The sequence below is a fragment of the Myotis yumanensis genome, unplaced genomic scaffold, assembly GCF_028538775.1.
Source record: "Myotis yumanensis isolate MYYU_CA2020_CCGP unplaced genomic scaffold, mMyoYum1.0.hap1 SCAF_8, whole genome shotgun sequence".
NCBI classification, from domain to species: domain Eukaryota; kingdom Metazoa; phylum Chordata; class Mammalia; order Chiroptera; family Vespertilionidae; genus Myotis; species Myotis yumanensis.
In genome coordinates, this window is record NW_027223759.1 from 28,960,735 (window position 1) to 28,984,351 (window position 23,617).

Below are 23,617 nucleotides of genomic sequence, written 5' to 3' on the forward strand. Positions count from 1 at the left end.
AGGATAACAAATAATGGATACTTTTCATAAGTGGGACAAGCATAAAAGGTGGAGTTTCCACCCATAAGGACCATTCCATCTAATCAAGTAAGCATCTCCAGTGGTTCTCAACCTTCTGGCCCTTTAAATACAGTTCCTCATGTTATGACCCAACCATAAAATTATTTTTGTTGCTACTTCATAACTGTAATTTTGCTACTGTTATGAATCATAATGTAAATATCTGATATGCAGGATGGTCTTAGGCGACCCCTGTGAAAGGGTCGTTCAACCGCCAAAGGGGTCGCAACCCACAGGTTGAGAACTGCTGATAAACAAATCAGCAGAGGCTAAAGGAAAAGCTGTTTGGTGCCTTGCAAGCAATGGATCTAGGAGTGAGTCATTCTTAGAAGAAAATAGCTGGAAATCAGTCCTGTCTGTGTTAAGTGCTGATTGCCTTCAAGGAAAGTACAATGAGGAATGGTGTAGAGATCACCGCTTCCTTATGGAGATGATCCAAATAGTTGCAGCTTTTCAAGAAAGGTTGATTCTGCTGAACCCTGAAAATAAGGACTGGGAAAGCACTCAACCCACTTGTACAGCAACCATGAACTTAACCTTAGTGCTTTAGATTTACCCACTACCTCCAAAAAAGACAATTAGACATTTAAAACTATTTGAATTGCAATTCTTATTCTATTATGTAATTCTTTCTCATCACTAGCACCTGAGATTATCTGAGAATTAAGGTAAATTCATTTGTGACACACCTTAAAATTCATGTGAAGAACATGAGTCATGTCCCTAGCTGCCTGATATTTTCCACTTGAATATTAGCCTGTGCTGTAAGCGTTTTGCACTTAATCCCCTGAGTTCAGAGCTGAAGCACTTATAAGTCTTCTGGAAGATGAGTTGTGCTAACATGTTCATGTGGCAAACAAGCAAAGTTCCATAAAGTGATCTCTCCTCATCTCTGTGCAAAACACCTGTATTCTGGGCACTCAGCTGGCCTCAGGATGGTCCATGGAGACAAGGACCCATTAAATATAAGGAGTTACTGTTTATTGAGTACAATGTGCCAGGAGATCTACTGCCCTTCCTTCCAACTACATGAACCCATCTTCTGCTTCCCAATAGCACTGGTGTCCCTCTGACTTTGGGAAAATCATCTTCTAGTCTTCCTGTGCTCCATTTGGCTCATCTGTAGAGTGAGGGTGAAGCAGAATATTTTCCAAACACCCTTCACCTCTCAACCACAGGAAACCTACATCAGTATGAAAAGCTTGACTGTCTCTCTGAAAGTACCCTCTGGGTCAGGGGTCAGGAGCCAGGAGCAATCCAGTAGGGAAATTGAGAGGACAACAGCAAAGGCCCAACATCCCCCTTTCTCTGGGGTAGCCTCACCTCCAAGCACAAAGCTCAGAGCCAACTCTTGTTCTTTGTCTTCTGAATTGATACTCAGAAGGGAGCTTCCCTATAGCCACTACTGTTAAGAGATGTAGACACAACATCCTTGATGAAGCTTATGATATCCAGGAATGTGAGCAATTCCTGCTGTCATGGCCCTCCTCCCCAATAAGGGAAGGGTTTACTGGTCCATGGTAGGCATTTAATAAATACTTGCTGAATGAATTAATTGATGAAGATCTAATGAATTAATGATGGTTAGGTAGATGGATGGATGGGTGAATGGGCTGAATGGATGGGTAGATGGGTGGATGGATAAATAAGGACTATGAGCAGAAGCTCTGATTCCATGTTTTAAAACTGTTTCTATGTCTAAAAAATTGTGGGACCTTGAAAAGCTATTTAAAATATCTGGGACTTAATTTCTTCCTAAGAATGTCAGTCATTAAAGTCTCTACCCTCGTTGGGTTACCGTGAAGATTAAAGCAGATAATCTTCATAAATTGATCAGCAGTTTGGCCAGCACACAATCAGCATTAATAAACATAAGCTATTTTTATTAAAATATTGAGTGCAAGTCATCTTATTACAAAGAAAATCTTTAATCAGTCTAAATCATGAAAGCAAGTCTAGACAAAATTGAAACCTATAGAATTAGCAGCACATTGTTGGCTCTCCACCCCTACACTCATCATGAAGCACCTGTGAGTCACGAGGAGGCGTTTGAGAACACTACTTGTACAATGCACAACACAGCTCCTGTAGATTTGTAATATGAACAGATGGAATAAACTGCATGAGTGAGAGAATAGGTGAACAGATGGGAAAAAATAAAAAGGAATGAGAGATTTTCTAGTTCAGTGGTTCTCAACCAGGGGTGATTTTGCACACCAGGGGATATTTGACAATATCTTGGGACATTTCTGGTTGCCACATACTGGGAGGTACTATTGGCCTCTAGTGGGTAGAGGCCAGGGATGCCCCAACAACACACAGGACAGTCCACTACAAAGAATAATCCAGACCAAAATATCAATAGTACAGAGCTTGAGAAGCCCTGGTCTAGTGAATTGAATTTAAACTCAGCTCCTCCATAGTATGTCTGTGTCTCCCTGTGTGTATATGTGTGCACGTGTGTGTGTGTGTGTGTGTGTGTGTGTGTGTATGTTTGGGTAGATCTGCCTAAAATTCAGCTGATCTAAGGACCACTTTGTATGTCCTTATGTATTTATATGCATCTCACTGCAAGAAAGATCCTGCTATCATGAGTCAAATTGAAATTCCCCATGGGAGTCACATTTCTGAAAGACTGTAAAAGTTGCTTGTTTTCCAATATAAGGAAACCACAGTATCAGAATTTCAAATTGTTAAGGGGCCTTTTGACTTGGGAAAGCTGGAAATCACCTTATTAAAATGTAATTTGGCCATGGAGTATTTTCCACATGGACTAGTTTAATAATAAAAATATTTCAATTTTGTGGACATTTTCTTTAGCAATTTGGAGATTTTCAAATAAGCCAGCAGAAAGATGACAATGCTTGGCTATCTATTGGCCTCTACTGCCACACAGCAGTCTGGGAATGTGTCTGTGGGTTAAATTTTAATCTGCGAATTAGAAAATTTTAAGAGCTAGCATGGAAATTCATTCTTGCAAAACCTCCATTATAAAATTATGGGGTTGCTGATTCAATCCAGAAACTGAGGTCTATAATGCACTAACTGAATTTCATTTCTGCTTGAATTTCTGCAGCATGGTCATCCTGCCCCACCAACATGAGACTTTGAGACTTTGCCTTTCTTCCTGTCCTTGCCACCTGGACCCATTAGGTATAAGGAGTTACTGTTTATTGAGTACAATGTGCCAGGAGATGTGCTGCCCTCCCCCCCCCCCCCCACCACCACTATTATAACTATTGACATGGATAGTTCACATTGACATTATTTTGGAGAACCGCCATTGTTGTATTTTTATTTGTAGAGAATACTATCTGGCTCACAATTACGACATTGTTTTTTCTGAGAGTTTGAGCCCCAGAAATAATGTGTTTTATGTGATTTTAAAAGAACAAGAGACAAGTGTTTCCTTGACTTGGTAACATTTATTCAATATTCCTTGAAATTAGCAAGAATCAGAAGAAGCACATATCAATCAAATACAGCCACAAAAAAAGTCCTCATATAAATAAAGATGCACTATGAGAGATACTCGCTACGGAAGGGGCTGGTACCCTCTTACATTTACTATCTCTTAGCAACGGACATCTCCAACGTAAATGTAACTTGCTCACAATTAAAAAGACCTTGACTTTTGAAAGAAAATATAGATCCAATTCGATTGTAATTGCCTCACTAGGCTCTTCCTTTAAGTACGTTTTCAAGGCCTAGCTTGACGACTGTTACAAAAACGACCAAAAACAAACTCAAAAGAATGTTCCACAAGGTTCAACAAAACAGTGCAGAAATAAGTTACTTACCCATGCACAGAATAAGGCAAAGGCTAATTTCATTCGGGTTAGGAATAGTAAAGGTAACTACTTTCTTTTTCACAAAACAGACATTTCAGACTTCTTTTTAAGTCACAGGGATACTGTACTATGCGTCATTCTCTACGTGTTTCCTAACTCTACTCAGAAAGCCACACTCACACGTTAACTAGTAACTTCTCCTTGATTAGACTATTTCTGTCACAGCCACGGAAATTAATCTGGGTGTCATGATAGGGTCTATCGTGAAAAGACCACACACTACTCGAAGCTTAGGGTTTAGAGGGATGAAAGTACATTAAGACGTAGTCTATGGACTTCTCAAATTCCATGTTTAAAATATGTGTTTCAAACTAAAAGCTGCAGAAAATTAGTTCTTAGATATTCTACCGAAAACTCTTGAGCAGCTAACATTTTAAATTTCTTAAGCTTTTTATTTTCTTAAAAATATTTCAATGAGTGTAGTATCCCATCTTTTTGAAAAATAATCCAAAAAATGACTACAAATCTTTTGTTTTAATCAGTGTGACCAAAGGTTTGTCATCGGGGCTGTAGTCCTCATAGGCGATGGGGGTCACGTCGTACATCGCAGGCCGGGATTTCTTTCCGAACCTATAATCACAGGAGAGAGGACTCTAGTTAGGTACATGTTGGATCTCAAGTCCTATGAAAGGCAAATGGTAAGAATAACTTATATTCAAGAATCAAATGGAACTATAAAAATACCCTAACAAATATATTCTCTAGCAAGTACAGAAATTTAAGACTTCCTCATAGTAACACTGAATGAGTAAAAATATTAATCTTTGGTGCAAGAGGCAAGAAATGGATTCCACAAAACACAGAGTCCAAATTAATGTTGAAGCTTGTAGGTTAAATCTTGGCAAAGCAGTCAGGCGTGACGGCTCTACAATAGGATTTAAAAGAACATATATTGATTTATCTTTTTCTTCTGAGACCTGTAAGGACGTGGAGAGGCAAGTTTATTTTACATTCACTCTGGAGCCTGGAATGCACAGTGACAGGGTGGTCTACCCCAGACCATGGACAGACAGCCCCTCCTGTGAGACTTGCCGGAGGGCTGTGAAGGCTCAGTGGTCTTCTGAGGCCCCAAGACATGGAGAAGGGATGAGGGAGGAAATGACTTCAAATAGGTGTTTGTCCACAAAAATGTGCCATCCAGTCCCACCTACCTATTACTCCCTGACCCCCATGTACACACACACCATTGTTTCTTCCCTGAGCACAAAGCCATTGCCACAACAGATTGGTATATTTCAAAATCTCCTTGACAGCAGGACTGACAAACAGAAGCCCTGGGCGCCAAAATCCAATTTCGGGACTTCCTGAAAAGTCGGTATCAAGATGGTGATGATTACAATACAGCCAATTCAGCTCCTGGGTGGTCTCTTCCCATTCAAGACCTCACCTTCCACCGAAGCCCCTGCAGTGCAGTGGGATTTAAAGGATCTTCCACACGAACCCACTCCCCACCTGCCTTTTATAGAAAACAGGTTTTAACTATTTCAAGTCCACTGGGGCCCATTAGAAATGAAATTTTAAAAGAAGCTAAAATTTTTAAAAGGTGTCGAGGATAAGCACCCTAAGACATCAAGGGCCTACTTTATGGTGGCTTACATGTCATCCCCCTCCCTTTCCTATTTCTTCCTTTGAAAAGTCTGTCTTCTCACGTACAGAGATGAAAAGGAGAATCGCATGGGAAAGGAGAAACATTGTATTTTCATGCGATATTTTCTTTTTAAATGTTTTTCTATCATGTATTCCCATTCATTCAAGATTTACTGGCCTCCAGGAGCACAAAGGCATAAAGTATGCCCGGTGGGTGCCAGGCACATGCAGAGACAGAGAAGCATACTGCCAATGAGAAATCACAGCTATTACTGCAACACTGAAGTCATCAATAAACTCGTGTCTACAATGAGAAGCCTCACCAAAGGTCCAGGATTCTGTGTGCATAAATGTGTACAGCCTGCTGCGGTCTGTGTATCTCACTTGAGTGAGGCCTGCATAATCTGAGACTCGGAAAAGGGACACCAGTGTAAAAGCCAACTGGGTCTTAACACTTTCTCCCAAGTCTGAAAATGTCAGAGAGTACCTAAGGTACAAATATTTGGACAATGTATTTCTCATAAAATAGCCAGCTACACTGGTAATGAGATACCACCAATAATATTAATTTAATTAATTTTAATTGTAAATTTTTGAAGCTATAGAAAAGTATAATGTGGACCAGGGGTTAGCATACTACAGCCTGCAAGCCAGTTGCAGCCTGTTGCCTGTTTTTCAAATAAAGTTTTATTGGAGCACAGTTGTGTCCATCTGTAGTGCCTTTGCGGCTACAAAGGCAGAATTGAGGAGGCACAGAGACCTAAAGACTATATGGCCCACAAAGTGTAGCATTTTACAGCCCTAGATGAAGGCCACAGTCCCCCTCTCCAAAGGATTTAGTGTAGTACTGGCCATGTTAACCATCATGGAAGCACTAACAGAGTCATGGCAACAGTATTATCTGTGTGACAGGCATCTAAACATCATATTTGGTGACAAGTCTTCTGTTCCTTATTTCACTAAAAAAAAACCCAACTAGTTATAAGGCAGATCACAGAGTGCACATTCTTCTAGTTCATATTCCCCTGAAAGTCAACAGCTAAAACAATGCCACAAAGAGTATCAGATGGGTCTGACCTTGAAAAAGGCCCACATCAGGAGATGCTGTTTGAGAGAAAGTGACTGTTTCCTCTCATAGCTCTCTTTTCTTGTTGTTTTCTGGGATCAGGCACTTACAGCTGGTGGAGCAGCGAGCAATTAAATGTGACCAGAACTTGGAGAGTCATGTCATCGCTCCCGCCAGCCAGTCAGTCAGTTATAAACTCTCTCAACCTGAAGGTAAGCAAAGCAGCTACAGAGCTGATGACTCATAGGATAAGAGAGAGGGGCTCCTTCTCAACCCAGCACCAGCACCAATCGATTGCTGACATCACAGTCACCACACACTTCCTCAGTCACTCCTGAATGTCACAGATGACCCACTCAGTTTCGTCCTGTGTGGTTGCTGAGCTACAGTCATTCTTATCCAATGTCACCTCCAGACTAGCGACAGGAAGACAGGCCATGAAATGAACATTAGGCATAGGCTACTGCTGAAGACTAGGAGGAGGGTAATACCACAAGCATTGTGTTTTGTCAGTGCTTTCTAGGGTTTCCAAGAAAAGGGAGCAAAAAGGGCCCACCAGCCAGAGACCCAGCCTGCCTCCAGAGGGCCATGCTGTAGAAACCACAGGTTGTAACAACAAAAACCTTTGGATGGGAAAGTTCCCAGATATGTGGAAGGTACTGTTTTGACTTCAATGGTTTTATTTGCAGTCACTGGTGCATGTAGGAGCTTGTTGGTTAGGAATTCTGCAGTAAATATTTTTGATAAAAATCAGCACCAAATAAGAACCAGGTTTGTAAATGCTTTCAAGTTTATCCTTTCCTTCCAAGAATATTTGGTAAATATCTTCCCAGGGGGCTCTATAATCAGGAAGCCCAGAAAAATCTATTTTAAACTATTCTGAGGCCAAAATAAAATATTCTTCCTCTTGACTGCAAAAGCATCTTACTTAGCTAGGGATCCTCTCACAGTGGAAGAATCCAATTTCTTGGGTCTCCCAGTACACCCCAGTATAAAGTGGTGACATCTGTTCCTTCCTGTTGAACTGAACCCCTCTGGGAACTCTTGAACAACTGAACTTGTCTATTCTCTCCTTTTCACATCTTCTGTCATTCAATGATTGCAGGACACTCACCAAGCTAGTGTCTGAAATGAATCTCTCTCTTAGGCAGATGAAGGCATCTTCCATTAACCGCTAGCCAAGATCATCCATCCATTTCAGACCAAAGTTTAGTAAGATCTCAAATTTTAGTAAGGTCTGCTATGTACCAGGACCCACTGGAGATGAAGTAATTAAAAAAATAAATAAATAAACCTCTGTTCTTGATGCACAAACTAGTGGAAAAATTAGTCAAATAAACAACTGAGATGAGATTTGCAGGGACCGATCTAAGGCAGTGGTTCTCAACCTTCCTAATGCCGCGACCCTTTAATACAGTTCTTCATGTTGTGGTGACCCCCAATTTCATTGTTACAAATTGAACATAATTAAAGCATAGTGATTAATCACAAAAATAATATGTAATTATATATGTGTTTTCCAATGGTCTTAGGCAACCCCTGTGAAAGGGTCATTTGACCCCCAAAGGGGTCTCCACCCACAGGTTGAGAACTGCTGATATAAGGGCTTCCTGGAAGCTATGTTGTCCAGTTGACTCTTAATGGAAGGAGCAAATGACAGGCATCTGTGTAGGGCTTGATATGGGGAGGGATGAACTCTTTTTCCTCATAGTTGTAGAAGGCAGGCTCAGGCTCGTGCAAGTCCCACTAAGAAGCTGTCCTTACCCCGAGGCAAGGGGGCAGATGCTGTCTCCTAACTCCTCTCTTTCACTGGCTCCTCTGCCTGGAAGCTGTGGGCTGGCTTCTGCTTCCATTGACGTGGCAAAATTTCTGTAAGATCTAAGTGTTGGGTTTGGGGGTTTCCTTTTGAAGAAAGCAAACTTTCTGAATTTGTGAGCTTCTTTGCCATTCAGACAGAATTTGGATCTGCTTGTATCAAAACCAATATCAATATACAATGACCCAATCAATGCAGCTAAGAGTACCCTTGAGCCCAAATCTTAAGACACCAAGCTCAGCCCACTTGTTACTGTAGCACTCTGACTTTCTGAATTGTATGCTTTAGCTTGTTTTACCAATTAAAAGAAAAGGCGATATTCTTTAACACACATCTCATTATTATTTTTGTAATAAATATTCTTTGCAAAAGTCAACAACATGTTAGATTAGCGATATTTTTAGTGTTATAATTGATTTGGAGAGGTTAATATGGTGTTATCTGTTTACACAATCCTTTATTATTTGTAAGTTAATTTGATTACCATAACTGTCTTGGAAGGAAGGGTTATTCTTTCTACAGTTGAGGGAACTGTATTGTGGAAGGTTAAATCATCTAAAATCCAGAGTCAGGTAATGGAATAATTGGGCTCAATGAAGTATCTCAGACACCTAAACTCACATTCTTTCTGTGATAGCACACCAAGTCCTTGTCCCTTTCTGAGTCTTCTCTCCAGTAAAGGACACTGTTTTATATAATACAAACTCCATTTTTAAAAATAATTTCTTATTTTTCAATTACATTTGACACACGGTATTATATTAGTTCCAGGTGTACAACCCAGTGACTAAATCCTCTATAATAAAAGGGTAATATGCAAATTGACCCTAATGGCAGAATGACCAGGAATTACTAGTCGCTATGACACACACTTACCACCACGGGGCAGATGTTCAACGCAGGAGCTGACCCCTAGTGATCAGTGCGTTTCCACAGGGTGAGCGACATTCAGCCAGCAGCCGGCTCATGGCTGGCCAACACAGCGGTGGTGGTGGGAGCCTCTCCTGCCTCCGCAACAGCGCTAAGGATGTCCAACTAACAGCATGGGGAGCGGGCCTAAGCCGTTAGTCAGATGTGACATCCCCCGAGGGCTCCCGGGCTGCCAGAGGGATGTCTGACTGCCAGCTTAGGCCCAATTCCCTGGGAGCAGGCCTAAGCCAGCAGGTGGACATCCCCCAAGGGGTCCCAGACTGCAAGAGGGCGCAGGCCGGGCTGAGGGACCCCCCCCCCCCCCCAAAGTGCATGAATTTTTGTGCACTGGGCCTCTAGTATAATATAATTTATTAAGTGATCATTCTGATAAGTCCAGTACCCATCAGATACCATATATAATTATTATAATATTATTGACTATATTCCTTGTGCTGTACTTTATATCCCTGTGACTATTCTGTAACTACCAATTTGTACTTCTTTTTCCCTTCCCTTTTTTTCACCCATCCCCCGTCCCCTTCCCCATCTTGCAATTGTCAAAATGTTCTCTGTATCTATGAGTCTGTTTCTGTTATGCTTGTTTATTTATTTTGTTTTTTAGATTCAACTGTTGATAGATATGTTTTTATTGCCATTTTGTTATTCATATATTTTATCTTTTTTTTCTTCTTCTTTTTAAAAGAAACCCTTTAACATTTTATGTATATGGGTTTGGTGGTGAACTTTTTTAGCTTTATGTTGTCTGAGAAGCTCTTTATCTGCCTTCAATTCTAAATGATAGATTTGCTGGGTACAGTTATCTTGTTAGTAGGTCCTTGCTTTTCATCACTTTGAATAGTTCTTGCCAATCCCATATGGCCTGCAAAATTTCTGTTAAGAAATCAGCTGACAGTCTCATAGGAGCTCCATTTTAGGTAACTAACTGCTTTTCTCTTGCTGCTTTTAATATTCTCTTTTTTTCTTTAGCCCTTAGCATTTAAATTTGATGTATTTTGAATTTGGCCTCTTTGGGTTCATCTTGTTTGTGACCCTCTATGCTTCCTGGCCTTGTATGTCTAGTTCCTTCAGCAGGTAAGGGAAGTTTTCCATCATTATTTTTTCACATAGGTTTCCGTGTGATAGCTGTTAGCCATTTTTAAAAGTAATAAAATGGAATGCTGACTGTTTGGAGAGTAATACAGCTAAAGACATTCCAAAAATAAATCATCTAAAATTTTTCATACTCAGTGATTAAGAATCAGATATTTATCGCACAGATAAACACAAATTGAAGGAATGTACCAAATAAAATCAGAAAGCCAGCAACCAATGAAAAGGGGTTTGCTTATAAAGCAGTCTCATTATCAACCCCAACAATGTTCAATAGCTTCAACAGCACCTTGAACCTAGGTTTATTCTGTGAAACCCTCTTTGTGGGTGTAAAGTCCTATTTACAACATAACCCTGGTCCCAAGAGTACACATGTGAAAGCAGCCAGTCCCTTTCCCCTCCTGCTGCCCACCTGGCGTGCCGTATGGAGGCGATGGCGTTGCTGAACTCGCTGTCGATGCTGCGGCAGTTGTAGAACTCCTCGTAGGCCGGCCTGGAAGAGCCCTGGTACTCGATGCGGCTGATGCGGCAAATCCCCACAATCAGGATGATCAGCATCAGGATGAAGGCGACGCACAGGGCCCCGATGATGATGTAGAGGGAGTGCCGGGGCATGTTGGTGAGACTCTCCGCCATGTGCCCGGACTTCCACTGGAGGTCTGAAGGAAAAAACAAGCAAATAGCCGGAAATAAGTTGTGGCCTTTAGCATGGGAAGGTCTTTCCTGTCCTTGCATGGGTAACTTAAAATGTAAGGGTCATCCTCACTGGGGAGGTTTATTTTCTAAGGATTTTCCAGATCCAGGGCTAATATATAAAGACCTCTTACAAATCATTAAGAAAAACTATGAACATGTCATAGAAAAATGGGCAAAGGATGTAAAAGGAATTCACCAAGGAAATGCATATAGAAAATTATTTAGCTTCATAATTATTTTTTAATTCTATTTTTATTGATTTCAGAGAGGGAGGGAGAGGAAGAGAGAGAGAAAAACATCAATGATGAGAGAGAATCATTGGTCAGCTGCCTCCTGCATGCCCCTGCTGGGGATCAAGCCCACAACCTGGGCATGTGCCCTGACCAGGAATCGAACCTTAACCTCCTGGTTCATAGGTCATTCCTCAACCACTGAGTCACATCAGCCAGGCCATAATTATTTTTTAAATGCAATTACTCTCAGTTCCCAAACATAATTTAAATTTTTGATAACCACAATTGATAACAGTACAGAAATGGGGGCTGTGTAAATTGATATACAACCCTTGTATGGTCTAATGGTTGTGAGTGCAACAGAGAGAAGAGAATTTATGCTGGGGAATTGGTCTCATAGGATACAAAGCCCTGTGTACAAGGATGTTTATCTCAGCATCATAATGTTTAAATGTTAAATTATCAACTATTACACATTTAGAAAAACATTCAGAAAATAGGCCCAGAAACCCATGTACTCACCAAAGTTAATAAGTGTTCATATTTTTCATTTTTACTTTAGTGTTTTTTTTCCAAGGTTTTTTTTTTAAATAAAATGTTACAGATATAGTTAGAATCCCCACTTCCATTCTCTCTCTTCATCCCACAGTAGACAACATAATTTATAAAAGCAAAAACATGGGATGCCCTAGCTGATGTGGCTCAGTTGGTTGGAACATCGTTCCATACACCAAAAGGTGGCAGGTTCAATTCCAGATCAGGGCAAACTCCCAGATTGTAGATCAATCCCCAGTTGGGCTCATGCAGGATGTAACTGATCGATGTTGCTTTCAAATATTGATGTTTCTTTCTCTCTCTTTCTCTCATCTGTCTCTTTCTTCCTTTCTCTAAAAAATCAATTAAAAATGTAAAAAGGTGGGAAACAACCTAAATGTTCAACTCTTAGTGAAATGAAGAGATGTTCATCAAATAGCTAAAGAATTAAAGAAGGTTATCAAGCAGGACTGGTTGTATAGTACAAGCACATGTAAGCTTAAAATGTCTGTCTACATACTAAAAAGCTTAGAAGAATAGAGTGATAATAGGGATGAACATTTGTTGTTTTCTTACTATGGACTAAGCTCTTTGAAAACATCTCATTTAATCATTATAACCACCAGAAGATGTATTACTTTCTCTCCCCATTTAATAGATGTGGCCTAAGATACTGATGTCACTTCCTGGGTGTGTTGTCAAATACAAGTCTTGATATAAGTTCTTGGCCTCTGCCTCGATGTGCTAACAACAGTGATCTCTAGAAGGCAGGGATTTTTATTTCCTTCTTTATACATCTCAGGCATTTATTTCCCAGCTTTTTAATAATGTATTCCTTTTATAATAATTTAAAAAGGAGCGATACATTATTTGAAGAAAGTACCCATGTATTATCTTCCAATGTAACTAGTGGAAAGAGTGTGGGCCTTGGGATCATACCAACCTTGCTTTCAATCATGGCTTCAACATTTACTTGACTTCCCTGAGCCTTGGTTTCCTAATTTATAAGAGGAAAATAGCAACATATACCCCATGGGCTTGAGCTGAGCATAAGTTAGGAAACATGTTTCTAAAAAGTAAGAATGTTCACTGCCAGGCATGTAGTGGTTGGTCCCTATAGAGGAGTGGGTGATGGAAGAAGAAAGGATAAAGTGGCTGGTGCCTCTGAGGCACATGCCCTGAGCTCAGGATTGTTGAGCACTGTCCTGTGCCCTTCCAAAAAGCACCAACCTGTATGCACAGGGAAAAAGTGAAGAATGGAATGTAATCTCAGTGTCTGGCAGAAGTCCTGTTTACAGACCTGCACACAAATGGAATGCTCTGGATAACAGGAGCAGGATTTGAAAGAAAGCTGTAAAAATTTAAAAGGACTATGCAAGACCAAAGAGAAGTTAACTCATGTGAAAAGAAGATGCCTTCTCTGCTCATACCATCACTACCACCTCTCGGCCATCACTTCCAGATTAGGACTCTGGGTACCTGAAAATAGGATTCAGAGATGGATAGGAATGGGCCTGTCTTCCCAGGAAATCCTCAGGACTCTTCTCACTGTTGCCCTCATAGCCTCATCTCAATGACATGGAATCCGAGCGTCAGCTATTCTTTACCTGGAAAAGTTAGTTTGCAGAAGAGCACAAGGACCCCTTTCCCAGAAGCCTAATGGAAAAATGACCCATGCCCCAGGCCTGGAGGGTTCCTGAAAGTTTGAGAAGAATGGGACAACAGAAGAGACAGCTCTTTGTATCCAGATCTTCTGACTCCTGAGCTTTTCACCAACACTCATGCTTGAAGTCTCGCATTGCCATTGGAGCCAGCCTGCCTGAGCTCACAAAGCCTAGGGAGCCATAGGACTGACCATTAGTGCATTCACAGCGCCTTCTGTGCCAAATCACACACAGGCGGATGGACCAGCAGAAATCACTGCAAACAAATGGCCATAATGGAAGAGAGAAGGTGTTTTGTGAAATTTGAACCAAGACTCAATCCTGAAATCGGCAGTCATTGCATTTGGCATTACCTGATGCACACTGAGAGAGACAACTCATTTTTCTGGCTGAAAGAGAAGTGTGACTCACTTGATTTCCAAGTATTTTGACATTCTCTGAAAAAAATCAGTTGTAGGATGGAGTCCAACACTCACAGAGTCTGCTCTAACACCCATTTAGCATCAACACAAAGGCAGCCAGTACTGCTTTCTGCTCCAACTTGGTGGAGGGCTCAGATCTGATTGCTGCAGCAGGGCCACACGGGTTGTGAAATCTTATGGTTGATGCATAACCACATAAATAGTTTACACATCATATTAACTGTGTACACACAGGGAGTGCACAACCAGAAGGCCAGGACAGTGGAAAGACAACTGTACCGCATTATGTGCTCGGCACGTTGTCCCGGGCCTGATGAGCTGCCTAAACTGCTTGTGTTTCTGACCATCGGCTCTGTTTCCCAAAACTCTAAGTTCCAAGTTGATTGGACTTTTAGGAAAACTCAAAATTTCTCCTAAAACCCCTGCTTCCCTCTGCCTCGTCCTTTGCTTTTCCCAACTTTACCTTCATCTAAAGCTTCTCTGATAAGTGAATGTGGCTGCTTCGCACACTAATCAAGTTTGGAGCCAAGGTGGATCTGAATAAATCCAACGCTTGGTCTGAGAGGCAGCAAATCTATCTGCACCAGGTGGCTGCAGCTGCCGACTCCTGGTCCGGGAGTGCTCCTCATAAGTCATTGCTCTGCTGCATCCTGGGAGTCCCACTGCATGAATCATTTACTATAATGGCTACAGCGTGGCTGGGGAAGAATTGCACACCAGCACATGCTGAATGGGATGGTTTCACAGCCCCAGCAGGTGCATGACCAGGAATGTATGCACATGAACTGTTCAGGAAAAATGTCACATGTATGGGTCTGAGGGATAATTTGTGTTTTGGTTTAAATTCAATTTGTTTGACATTTTGTATTTTCCAAAGTGCTTTCACATTTAACATTTTCACTGGTTGAATGCATAAATCCAAGATAGCCTAGTCTCCTATTTCTCACCTGCAGAATATCAGTAATCCAATAGTTTGACCACAGATTCAACTGTTCAGTGTCTATCGTTCAACTGTCGGTCAGCAAGGTTGACTGTAATTCTAACTGTATGAACCTTATAGCTTCTATACAGATGATACAAAACACCACTAAGTAAAAATTTATAGGAATTTTGATTTTTAGACCTTGATTCTAGGAATGCAAACATTTTATAAAAATACACATACACACCCCAAAAATTACGATCAGTTCCAAGGTTGTAAGAATAAGTTGCAGTAACATTTTACCAGGGTTGTTTGTTAATTTCAAGAATTTAGGGTTTTCATTTGCCTCAGAATATATACAGAACACCAGAGTTATTTGAATGATCATTTTTGGGTAATTCTAGATCAACTTTGTTGATCATTTTGATAAATCTGTACGGTCTGCTTGATTATTGCTTCTTATTACTGATGGGGGGCCAGATAGTATATCTACTGGGGCAAATTTCTAAGAAACATAATTAGGGTGAACACTGGCACAGAAGGTTGACATGAAAATGGAACCACTAAAATGGTATTAATTTGCATGTAAATCCTATTGAGGTATCAGGATCTCTAGTGATGGCTGCTGGAAGGGCTGATTCTATTTCACGTGTAGTGCCCTTCACTGTGAGGTCTCAGATTTCAGGATGTGATGAACTCAAGCTGAGATCTGTCTGCTGAGAAGAAGATACTTGTGCTAAAATCTAAGGAAAGAGAGCTCCAGGCATAAGGAACAGCACAGGCCAAGACCCTGAAGACAGGAATAAACCTGATCTGTTCAAGGAAGAGAAAGCGGGACCATGTGGCTGAAGCAGAGTGAGTAAGAAAGGGAAGTGGGTGATGTGACCTCCAGAGGCAGAGGTCAGGCCAATGGAGGCTCATTTACTGCCTTCAACAACTCAGTAGCTTTCCAGACCACATAGCTGTGTGGGCTTCAGATCTCTCTGTTCTGTGTGTATCTGAGCTTTCCTGTTGAGATCTACTGACCTGAACTTGTACCATCCAGACACCCTCTTCGTGGTTTCTGGCCACTTCAGAAGCTCACAGATGCTCAGGGTTAGAAAGAGACCTCTGTGGGTCCATAGCTCACACAGGACTGGAGGCCTCTTAGACCTTCCCTGTCCACTGACAAGCCAGATTCTGCTTGCACACCTGGTCCTTGGATTCCTTCCATTTGATTCAGATCCAATTCTCTAGACCAGGAGTGGGCAATGTCCGGCCGTGGGCCTTATTAGGTCCACAGAATCATTTTGTCTGACCCTGGCAAGGCATTAGGGGTGAGTTAATTAAATGTTTAACCAAATATAGCAGGCTAATTTTTAAGTTGATAAATTTGTATGCCCCGTGAATGATATTATAACTATCCAAATGGCCCTTGGCAGGAAAAAGGTTCTCCACCCCTGCTCTAAACACTGTACACCAGTTCCAGCTATATGTGATCACAACCCTCCCATGCATGTTCTCCACTGTTACACTCAGGCCAAGGGTGAAGTACCCAACACTGGAACCCACAGAGCCTAATCTATGATAAAATTTATTTTAACACGTTGGCTTAATGGGGAGATGCAAATGAGATCAAGTGGAAAGTGCTCTTCTAGGCAAACAAAGAGCCCAAGTGTGGACCAACATGTGTGATGTGCCCCAACACCTTCGGCTGCTCATGGTGGCCCATGCCCTGCAGGTGCATTGGCTAAAAAGACAATTGCAAAGGTTCATCTTCCCAGGAATAGCTCATAGCATAAGAGCTAAATAGTGTAGAATTAAAGGGAAACTAGCATTTATTTAATGTCTACTGCATAGCAGAAATATGCACATATTTGCCTCCTTTAGTCTTCACAGCAACCTTACTATAACCATCTTACAAGTGAGAGAAACGAGGCTCTACGAGATAAATGTGTTTGTATGGGTCACATAGCTAGAATATGAAGCCAGCTTTTGTCCTTTTATTATTTGTGCATGTTTTACTAATGTCATCATCACTGGGAGGAAGTAAAATTTAGATTTTTTTGTAATTACAGGATTGTATTTCAAAACTTCTTGAGGGCATCCTATGTGTTCCTGACTTCTTATTCATACTGTACTATGTATTAATCTTTACAATTAAAATTTTAAAGTTATAAATAGATGTTATTCTGAGAAATGTGTCATTTCATACAATTACCAAATTTCAGAACAAAATGTGGTCCCATTTTATGGATGAGTACACTGAGGCTCGGCACAACTAAGTAAAGCTGCACAATGAGTACCATGGTCAGGGTGAGAAGCAAGGTCCTACTGACCCAGGCCTGCAATCCCTTCCACCAAAGATCCCAGCAGAGTGGACTTAACATCCTACACCAATAATAGTTTTAACATCTTACCCAAATCATAGTGCTCAGCATTTTTACTATTGGAAACTCTTTCTGTCTCTTTCTTCAATAAGAGAGTATTTCTCATCTTCAACAAGGACAGTTGGTCTTAAAACCATTCTGTTTCGGAGCATTTGAGAAAGTTGAAGGAGAGGCCTGAAAATAATTACCTTCTTTCCCTCTCAAGCTCTGAGCCAAGAGCAAAGACAAAGAGTGAGCAGATAAGAGCCCAAAGGGTACCTTCACTATTGGTCAAGTTGATGGAGAATGTTGTCCACATTTGTGAATAACAAGGCTTCCTAACACTGACCACCCCGCACCTTAGACACATACTAAGAATTAGCCATCCAGCCACAGGCCATGTGGACCACCAGTGAGGGGGCTATTCTTAAAGCAGTTACAGCATGGATGACTACAGGCAGCAGAAAGGCCTGCTCAGGAGGGAGACAGACAGACAGGGACAGACAGACAGGGCTCCGTGTAAGTATTTGCCTCCTTCCAAACTCACACAGCAGATAAGCTGTCTTTACCTGATGATGATTAGGCCGGGGGTGAGAGGCCCCAGGAGGGAGCTTTTATGAAAGGTTCAATTGCCTTGACCCATTTAAATAAGAAGAAAGGCAGCTTTCAAAGTTGAATTTTTAGCAGTTTACAAACCAGTGGAAACCCCAATGCCTTGTCAGTTCTCATTTTCACCTCAATCCTAGTAGACATGGTATTTGAATGTATAAAATCTTGATTGTGACATTTTCAAACTTCTGTTAGTTCATCTTTAGAGAACACTTAGCTCAAAATGTTTTTCAGATTTTCTTTTCCACTCATCCTCACTGGATTTTTTTTCTCCAGGCAATTGATGGAACTTAATATGTTTGAAGACACTTGAAGACATAAATGCAAAGTGAATTTACATTTGGTGTGTGTTTTTACATTTTCGACACAGAGCCTCTGTTTTGTGCTGCGATTCTAACGCGTCTCTGTTGAGCGCATTTTTGGCTGTAGCAGCAGCAGTGAACTCTGGATGACATCTGCACATTCTCATCCATGGAAGGGCTGCCTTCAGACTCAGGAAGAAGTGGGAGCAGCAGAATGTGGGGGTGGGGGTGGGGGCAAAAGTGTGACACTGAGATGCGGGCGGCATGGCGACTCAGGCAGCACTGCCTCTGAGAGTGACCGCGCTGGGCACAGTCAGCATCCCTTTCTTGGTGAAAGAAAACTGGAGGTTAAATATAATAGCTGAGAGGCAGAAAAACTTACGGATTTCACAGTTTGCTCCCACCCAGCCATGTGGGCAGTGGCAGGTATAACCATTGGGCTGGTCCAGGCAGGTGCCGGCATGATGGCAGGGGTTACTGTCACATTCATTTATGTCGATGTCACACTCTTCGCCTAAGGAGATAAAGAGAAGTAGCTGTGAGACGATCGGCTGCATCATCCATCGCTTCTCTAGCCAAGTAAAGCTCCAGATCTGAGCCCGGAGTTCATGATCTCCAGCAATGGAGCCCGATTGCTGTTTGTATAAAGTGCAGAACTCTCCCAAATTCTAGTCAGGGGATCTTTTACTTAAATAAAACTTCTTAAAAAAGAAAAAAATAGCCTTGGTAAAAAGACTTTTCTTTAATCTAATGAACTAGTTAACTAAAGCTGATTCCCGTGTCTGAACAAATTTTCCAAAGTTTATTGGGAAAGCAAATTTGGGTTCCTGATTTCATTAAAGAACTCTATTTTGTATTTAGTCAGCCAAATCTTATTTTTCTGAAACTCCAGATAGTTGAGAACTCAAAGTTTATGATTGTTTTGTAGCCAAGTGTTTGAGCGTGAGTCAGGACCTCTAGTTTCTGGATACTTGTAGAGCACAGCTGTGTGCCTAGATTGAGTCAACTATGAAAATTGACTCCAAATTCCAAATTCCTGGATATGTTCCTGGGGTGGACCGAAATGCTCAGGGAGGGCATTAGCCACAAGCGGTGACAGTTGTGAAGTCTGGGTTGACCTAAGTTGGACATAATCTTCCCAGAGCAATGATGGCCCAAAGGAAATTCACAACCACTCCAGACTGTCCTTTCTCCATAATGGAAAATGTGCCCTGGAGTCTCGACCCCACCTAGACCCAACATTTGCCCCCCTCAGGGAGTGCCTGATTTAAACTTATAAACCAGAACATGGGAATATGTCACTGTGATTCAAACACCAATTTACAGGAAATAGCTTATTATTAGCAGTTACAGGAACAAAGCCATCTTCCTGTGAATTAAAGCCATAGGATGAGTCAGTACCAACTGGGTGTGCTTATGAAATTTAAAGGTAACTCATCAAAGCTGAATAAAAGAGGGTAACTCAAATTGAGGCACTCTCTCTTAAAAGTTTGAAAATGAGAAAAAAAATTGTTTTGATATACTCCTTCATTTGTTTAGATAAATGTAAAAAAGCTCTTCTTAGCACTGCGATAGTTGTAGACTAAAAAAATTAGCAAAATCAATATTTTGTCCATTTTCAAAAGGCAATATTTCAGTGTACACTTGGGTAATTACTTCCAGGCTGACTTAATTAGCAACGAAGTGCTTTTCTGTCTGCTATTGGTTTACCTCTCGTTTATAAAACCACCATATGTCACCCACAGCCACTTTAGAGGAGGAATCTCACACTAAAATATTTCACATCTGTTTCATTTCACACTCTTTTCATACCTAGCATATGACTCTTTCATTTTTAAAGTGGAATCTGTCCAACAAAACATTTACTACTTCTAGATCCTACTAAGTTGACTATAATTCAGTAGTGTCTAAGTTGAGTTTGTTTCCTGCAGTAAATATAGTCATTTACATCAATAGAAAAGACATAAAATTGATTTCCTCTTACTAACCTATTTCAAGGGTTTTCTTTTTATTAATGGGGCAATTGCTCTAAGTGAGAAGGGTATAGACTAAACAGTTACAAACAGCATTACAAAGTAGACTAGTAAAAGAAGCATAAATAAGGATGTACTACGAAATATTAAAAGGATGAAATCAAAGGCCTTGACAAATATATGCATCCGTATTACTTTCCAACCATTTAGGAAGACGAGATTAATTGAAGTATCTACTCAACAACAGCTTTCTTTAGCTGGCAATGGGAATACTACATATTCTGAAATAAGATGTTCCATGGTCTTTGCAACAATAGCAGCAGAAAATACCTAACTTCTCCCTACTAATTCCTTAAATTACAGGTAGTCCCAGGGCTGTATGTCCAATCCATCCAGTCCTGCTCTGGTCCCGAGCTTCCCCAGGGAGGTAAATGCCAAATTCAGGACCCAGAGCCACCTTAATGTGTGTATTGGTTCTTAGATCTCTACGGGTCTCTAACACAGTCAGGAGAAATCCAAAACCCCTAGATTTGTCTATTCTTGGCACTCAGTAGATTGGATTTGGGAGGTATAGAGAGCAGCAGGAGAAAATAGGATGGACTCTTTCTACAGACACTTATCAAATATCTAAAATCCAGAAAGAGTCCCGAACCTATTCCAGTCTGACTTTTATCACCACAGTGTTCTTAGAGCTCTACTGGGGATTAGATGACATTAGTTAATGATTTAAACTCCATGCCAGGCAGGGGCCCAAAGAGCTAGCAGCTATTTCCACAGCCCATGTGCTCTGGGAGAACCCTGGAGCGAGGCACAGTGCTCAGAAACCTGTAGATTTACTCTACAGCCTATTTCACAGTCTAACACTCCTATGCTTCTGGTTGAGTCAGTTATCCCCCAGCTGGCTCTCTGATGCCTTCACTGTGTCACATGCTGGTGGTAGGAATATGGAATGATTCTGATGATGGAGCCAGTCAAGAAAAATGTCAACCAGAAGACTCCCAAAGAGGACTGCTCTTCTCTGCCTTACTGAGCTCATGTTTACTGCCCATCAGTCTTATGAGAGGTATTTGAAGAATTATTGTGAATGATGAAGAGCAAGTTTGAGTTCATTTGCATTTTCCCATATTGAGAATATTATATGTTTTTATGCACTTCAACACCCCACCATTCTAGCTCCAAGCAATGTGTATACTAGCTTATTTTACGAGAAAAGTTCTTAGTATATATATTATATCATCTTTTTTTTAATCATATTTGACTTAATAAATCTTTATGCTTTTGCAGGCTTGAGCCAATGACTTTTTCATTGACTTGCTTACTTTTTAAAAAAAAATCTGAGTTGGAGAAAAATCAATTACTTTTAAATTGCTGTTGTGCACGAATAACGTTTGTAAAGAGAATACAAAATGAAGTTTCTACTTCACTAAGGCTGGAAATCACAGTCTGAACTTTAAATCTTTTCAATTGATTTTCAATATACTACTTTCTAAGAGGCAATATGTAGAGTAGGTATCAAATTTGATAGTATTTATGCAAGTTTACAAGTGTACTGTTTGATTTTCTATGCTTTCCTCAGATAAATTAAAATTTTAAAAAGATTTAAAAAATCAAAACTCACTGCTATTAGTAAATCCTTGGGCTAACAAAGCCCACATTGAATGATATCAATGAAAATGATTATAATTGTAATACATATTATTAAGTATATAACTACTATATGCCACTCACTGGACTGGGGGCTTTAACTATGCCTTCATACTTGACAAACATTTTATTCCAGATGAACTGGATCTAAAAAAAAGTATTTGGAACTTCTACCATGATGGAAAAACTGGAACCTGTCTTGACCTCCCACCATAAAAAATTAGACAAGTGGATGAAATATGTATTTTTAAACAATACTTTTAAGACATTGGACAACAGGCAGAGCATGACCGTGACTGCTGAGAGAAGGGAAACGAAACAGCTGAGTACCGCCAGCATCCTGGCTTTCTGCCTGGACCCAATTTAGAACACAATGGTTTCACTGAGCTGCGGAGAACTGGATTTGGTGGAGGCCAAGATAGTTGTAATTTGCAGAACAGACTAACACAGAAGATAAAGCCACTCAGAAAATGAGCATCAGAAATATGCCATGTCCCTTGAGTTAGTTATTGGATGTTGCATATGAGTAAATGAAACTCCATGGGCCTACAAACAAGATGAAGGATGAACAAATCCCAAAGCTCACACAGGACTAGGAGGGATTCAAACTTTCACAAGTCAGAGTGCAGGTATTTTATTGACCAGCCAGTGCATTTGCCTTAGCAGTAGGGTAGGACTATCCCCTGAGTAAAAGCTCATCCTCCTAAATATAAAAATCATCCTTAAAAGGATCAGTCAGATTGCCAAGTAACTTACCTACCTGCCACCAAAAAAGGCAGCTCTCTGAAAAGAAAGACAATAAATCCAATCACTCAACAACTTAACAATGGCCAGCGTTCAACAAAAATTATTAGACATGCAAAGAAGCAGACATATGGAACCCATAACCAGAAAAAAAAATCAGTTCGAAAGGTGGAAATCCAGAAGTAACAGATGATGTTGAGCAAACAAGGAATTTACTCAAAATTTAAAGGAAAACATGAAAGAAATAAGGGTAAAAATGGAAGATATAAAATAACTGAATGGAATTTATAGATATAAAAAATATAATATCAAATTAAAAACAAAATAATATAGAGTGAGAGTAATAGATTAGATGCTGCAGAGTAGAAGATTTATAAACTTGAAAACAGAGCAATAGAAGCTAGAAAAGCTAAATCTCAGGGATAGAAACTCAGTGACCTGGTGTGCAAATTTTAGTAGTCTAACACAGATGTAATAAGAGTTCAAGGACAGGAGGAAGAAGCATAAAATAATATTTGGTGGAATAGTGGCTACATATTTTCCAAATTTGAAGAAAACTATAAAACCAGATCCAAGAAGTGCAACAAATCCTAAGCAGGATAAATATGATCAAAATCACATCAAGGCACATCATAATCAATTTGCTAAAAGCCAGCAGCAAAGGAAAAATTCTAAAAACAGCTAGAGTGATGGAAAAAAGATGGAATGTTGCTCCCAAAAAGATGGAATATTTTCCCTATTCCTCCCACTAAGTACAAGCAAAAGCCCTGGTCATTATGTATAAAACAAATATGAGAAGAATCTGAGAGGTCAAGAGGAAACAGACTGGCTAGGAATCTTGGGACCCAAGAATGGTGATGGTGAGCATCCTGCATTTTCTCTTTGCCTCAAATATTCCAGACTAGGTGCTAGAGAAGCCAGCAGCCTAGAAATGCCAAAAGGTGCAAGGTGGGGTCAGGGGCCAACTATATAACACACTTAGAGATAATCCATGGAACAAAGAGAAAAATCTAAAGGAACTTAAGAACAAACTAACAAAGACATTGAACTGAATTAAATGAAAATACAACATAAAATTTGTGGGACACAGCCATAGAGGTATTGAGGGGATAACTTATAGCACA

The 23,617-nt window shown here is 40.5% G+C and overlaps 1 protein-coding gene across 1 annotated transcript in view; it reads right to left on the reverse strand.

Moving 5' to 3' along the window:
* Positions 1–3,437: 3,437 nt before the first annotated feature.
* Positions 3,438–23,617, reverse strand: part of DNER (delta/notch like EGF repeat containing) — a 232,127-nt gene continuing 211,947 nt past the window's right edge. The window contains exons 11-13 of the mRNA XM_070422316.1: positions 18,515–18,646; positions 10,815–11,061; positions 3,438–4,481 (exon numbers count right to left, since the gene is read on the reverse strand). Coding sequence (XP_070278417.1) covers positions 4,370–4,481; positions 10,815–11,061; positions 18,515–18,646 — 491 coding nt within the window. The 3' untranslated portion in view covers positions 3,438–4,369. The remainder of the gene's footprint in view (positions 4,482–10,814; positions 11,062–18,514; positions 18,647–23,617) is intronic.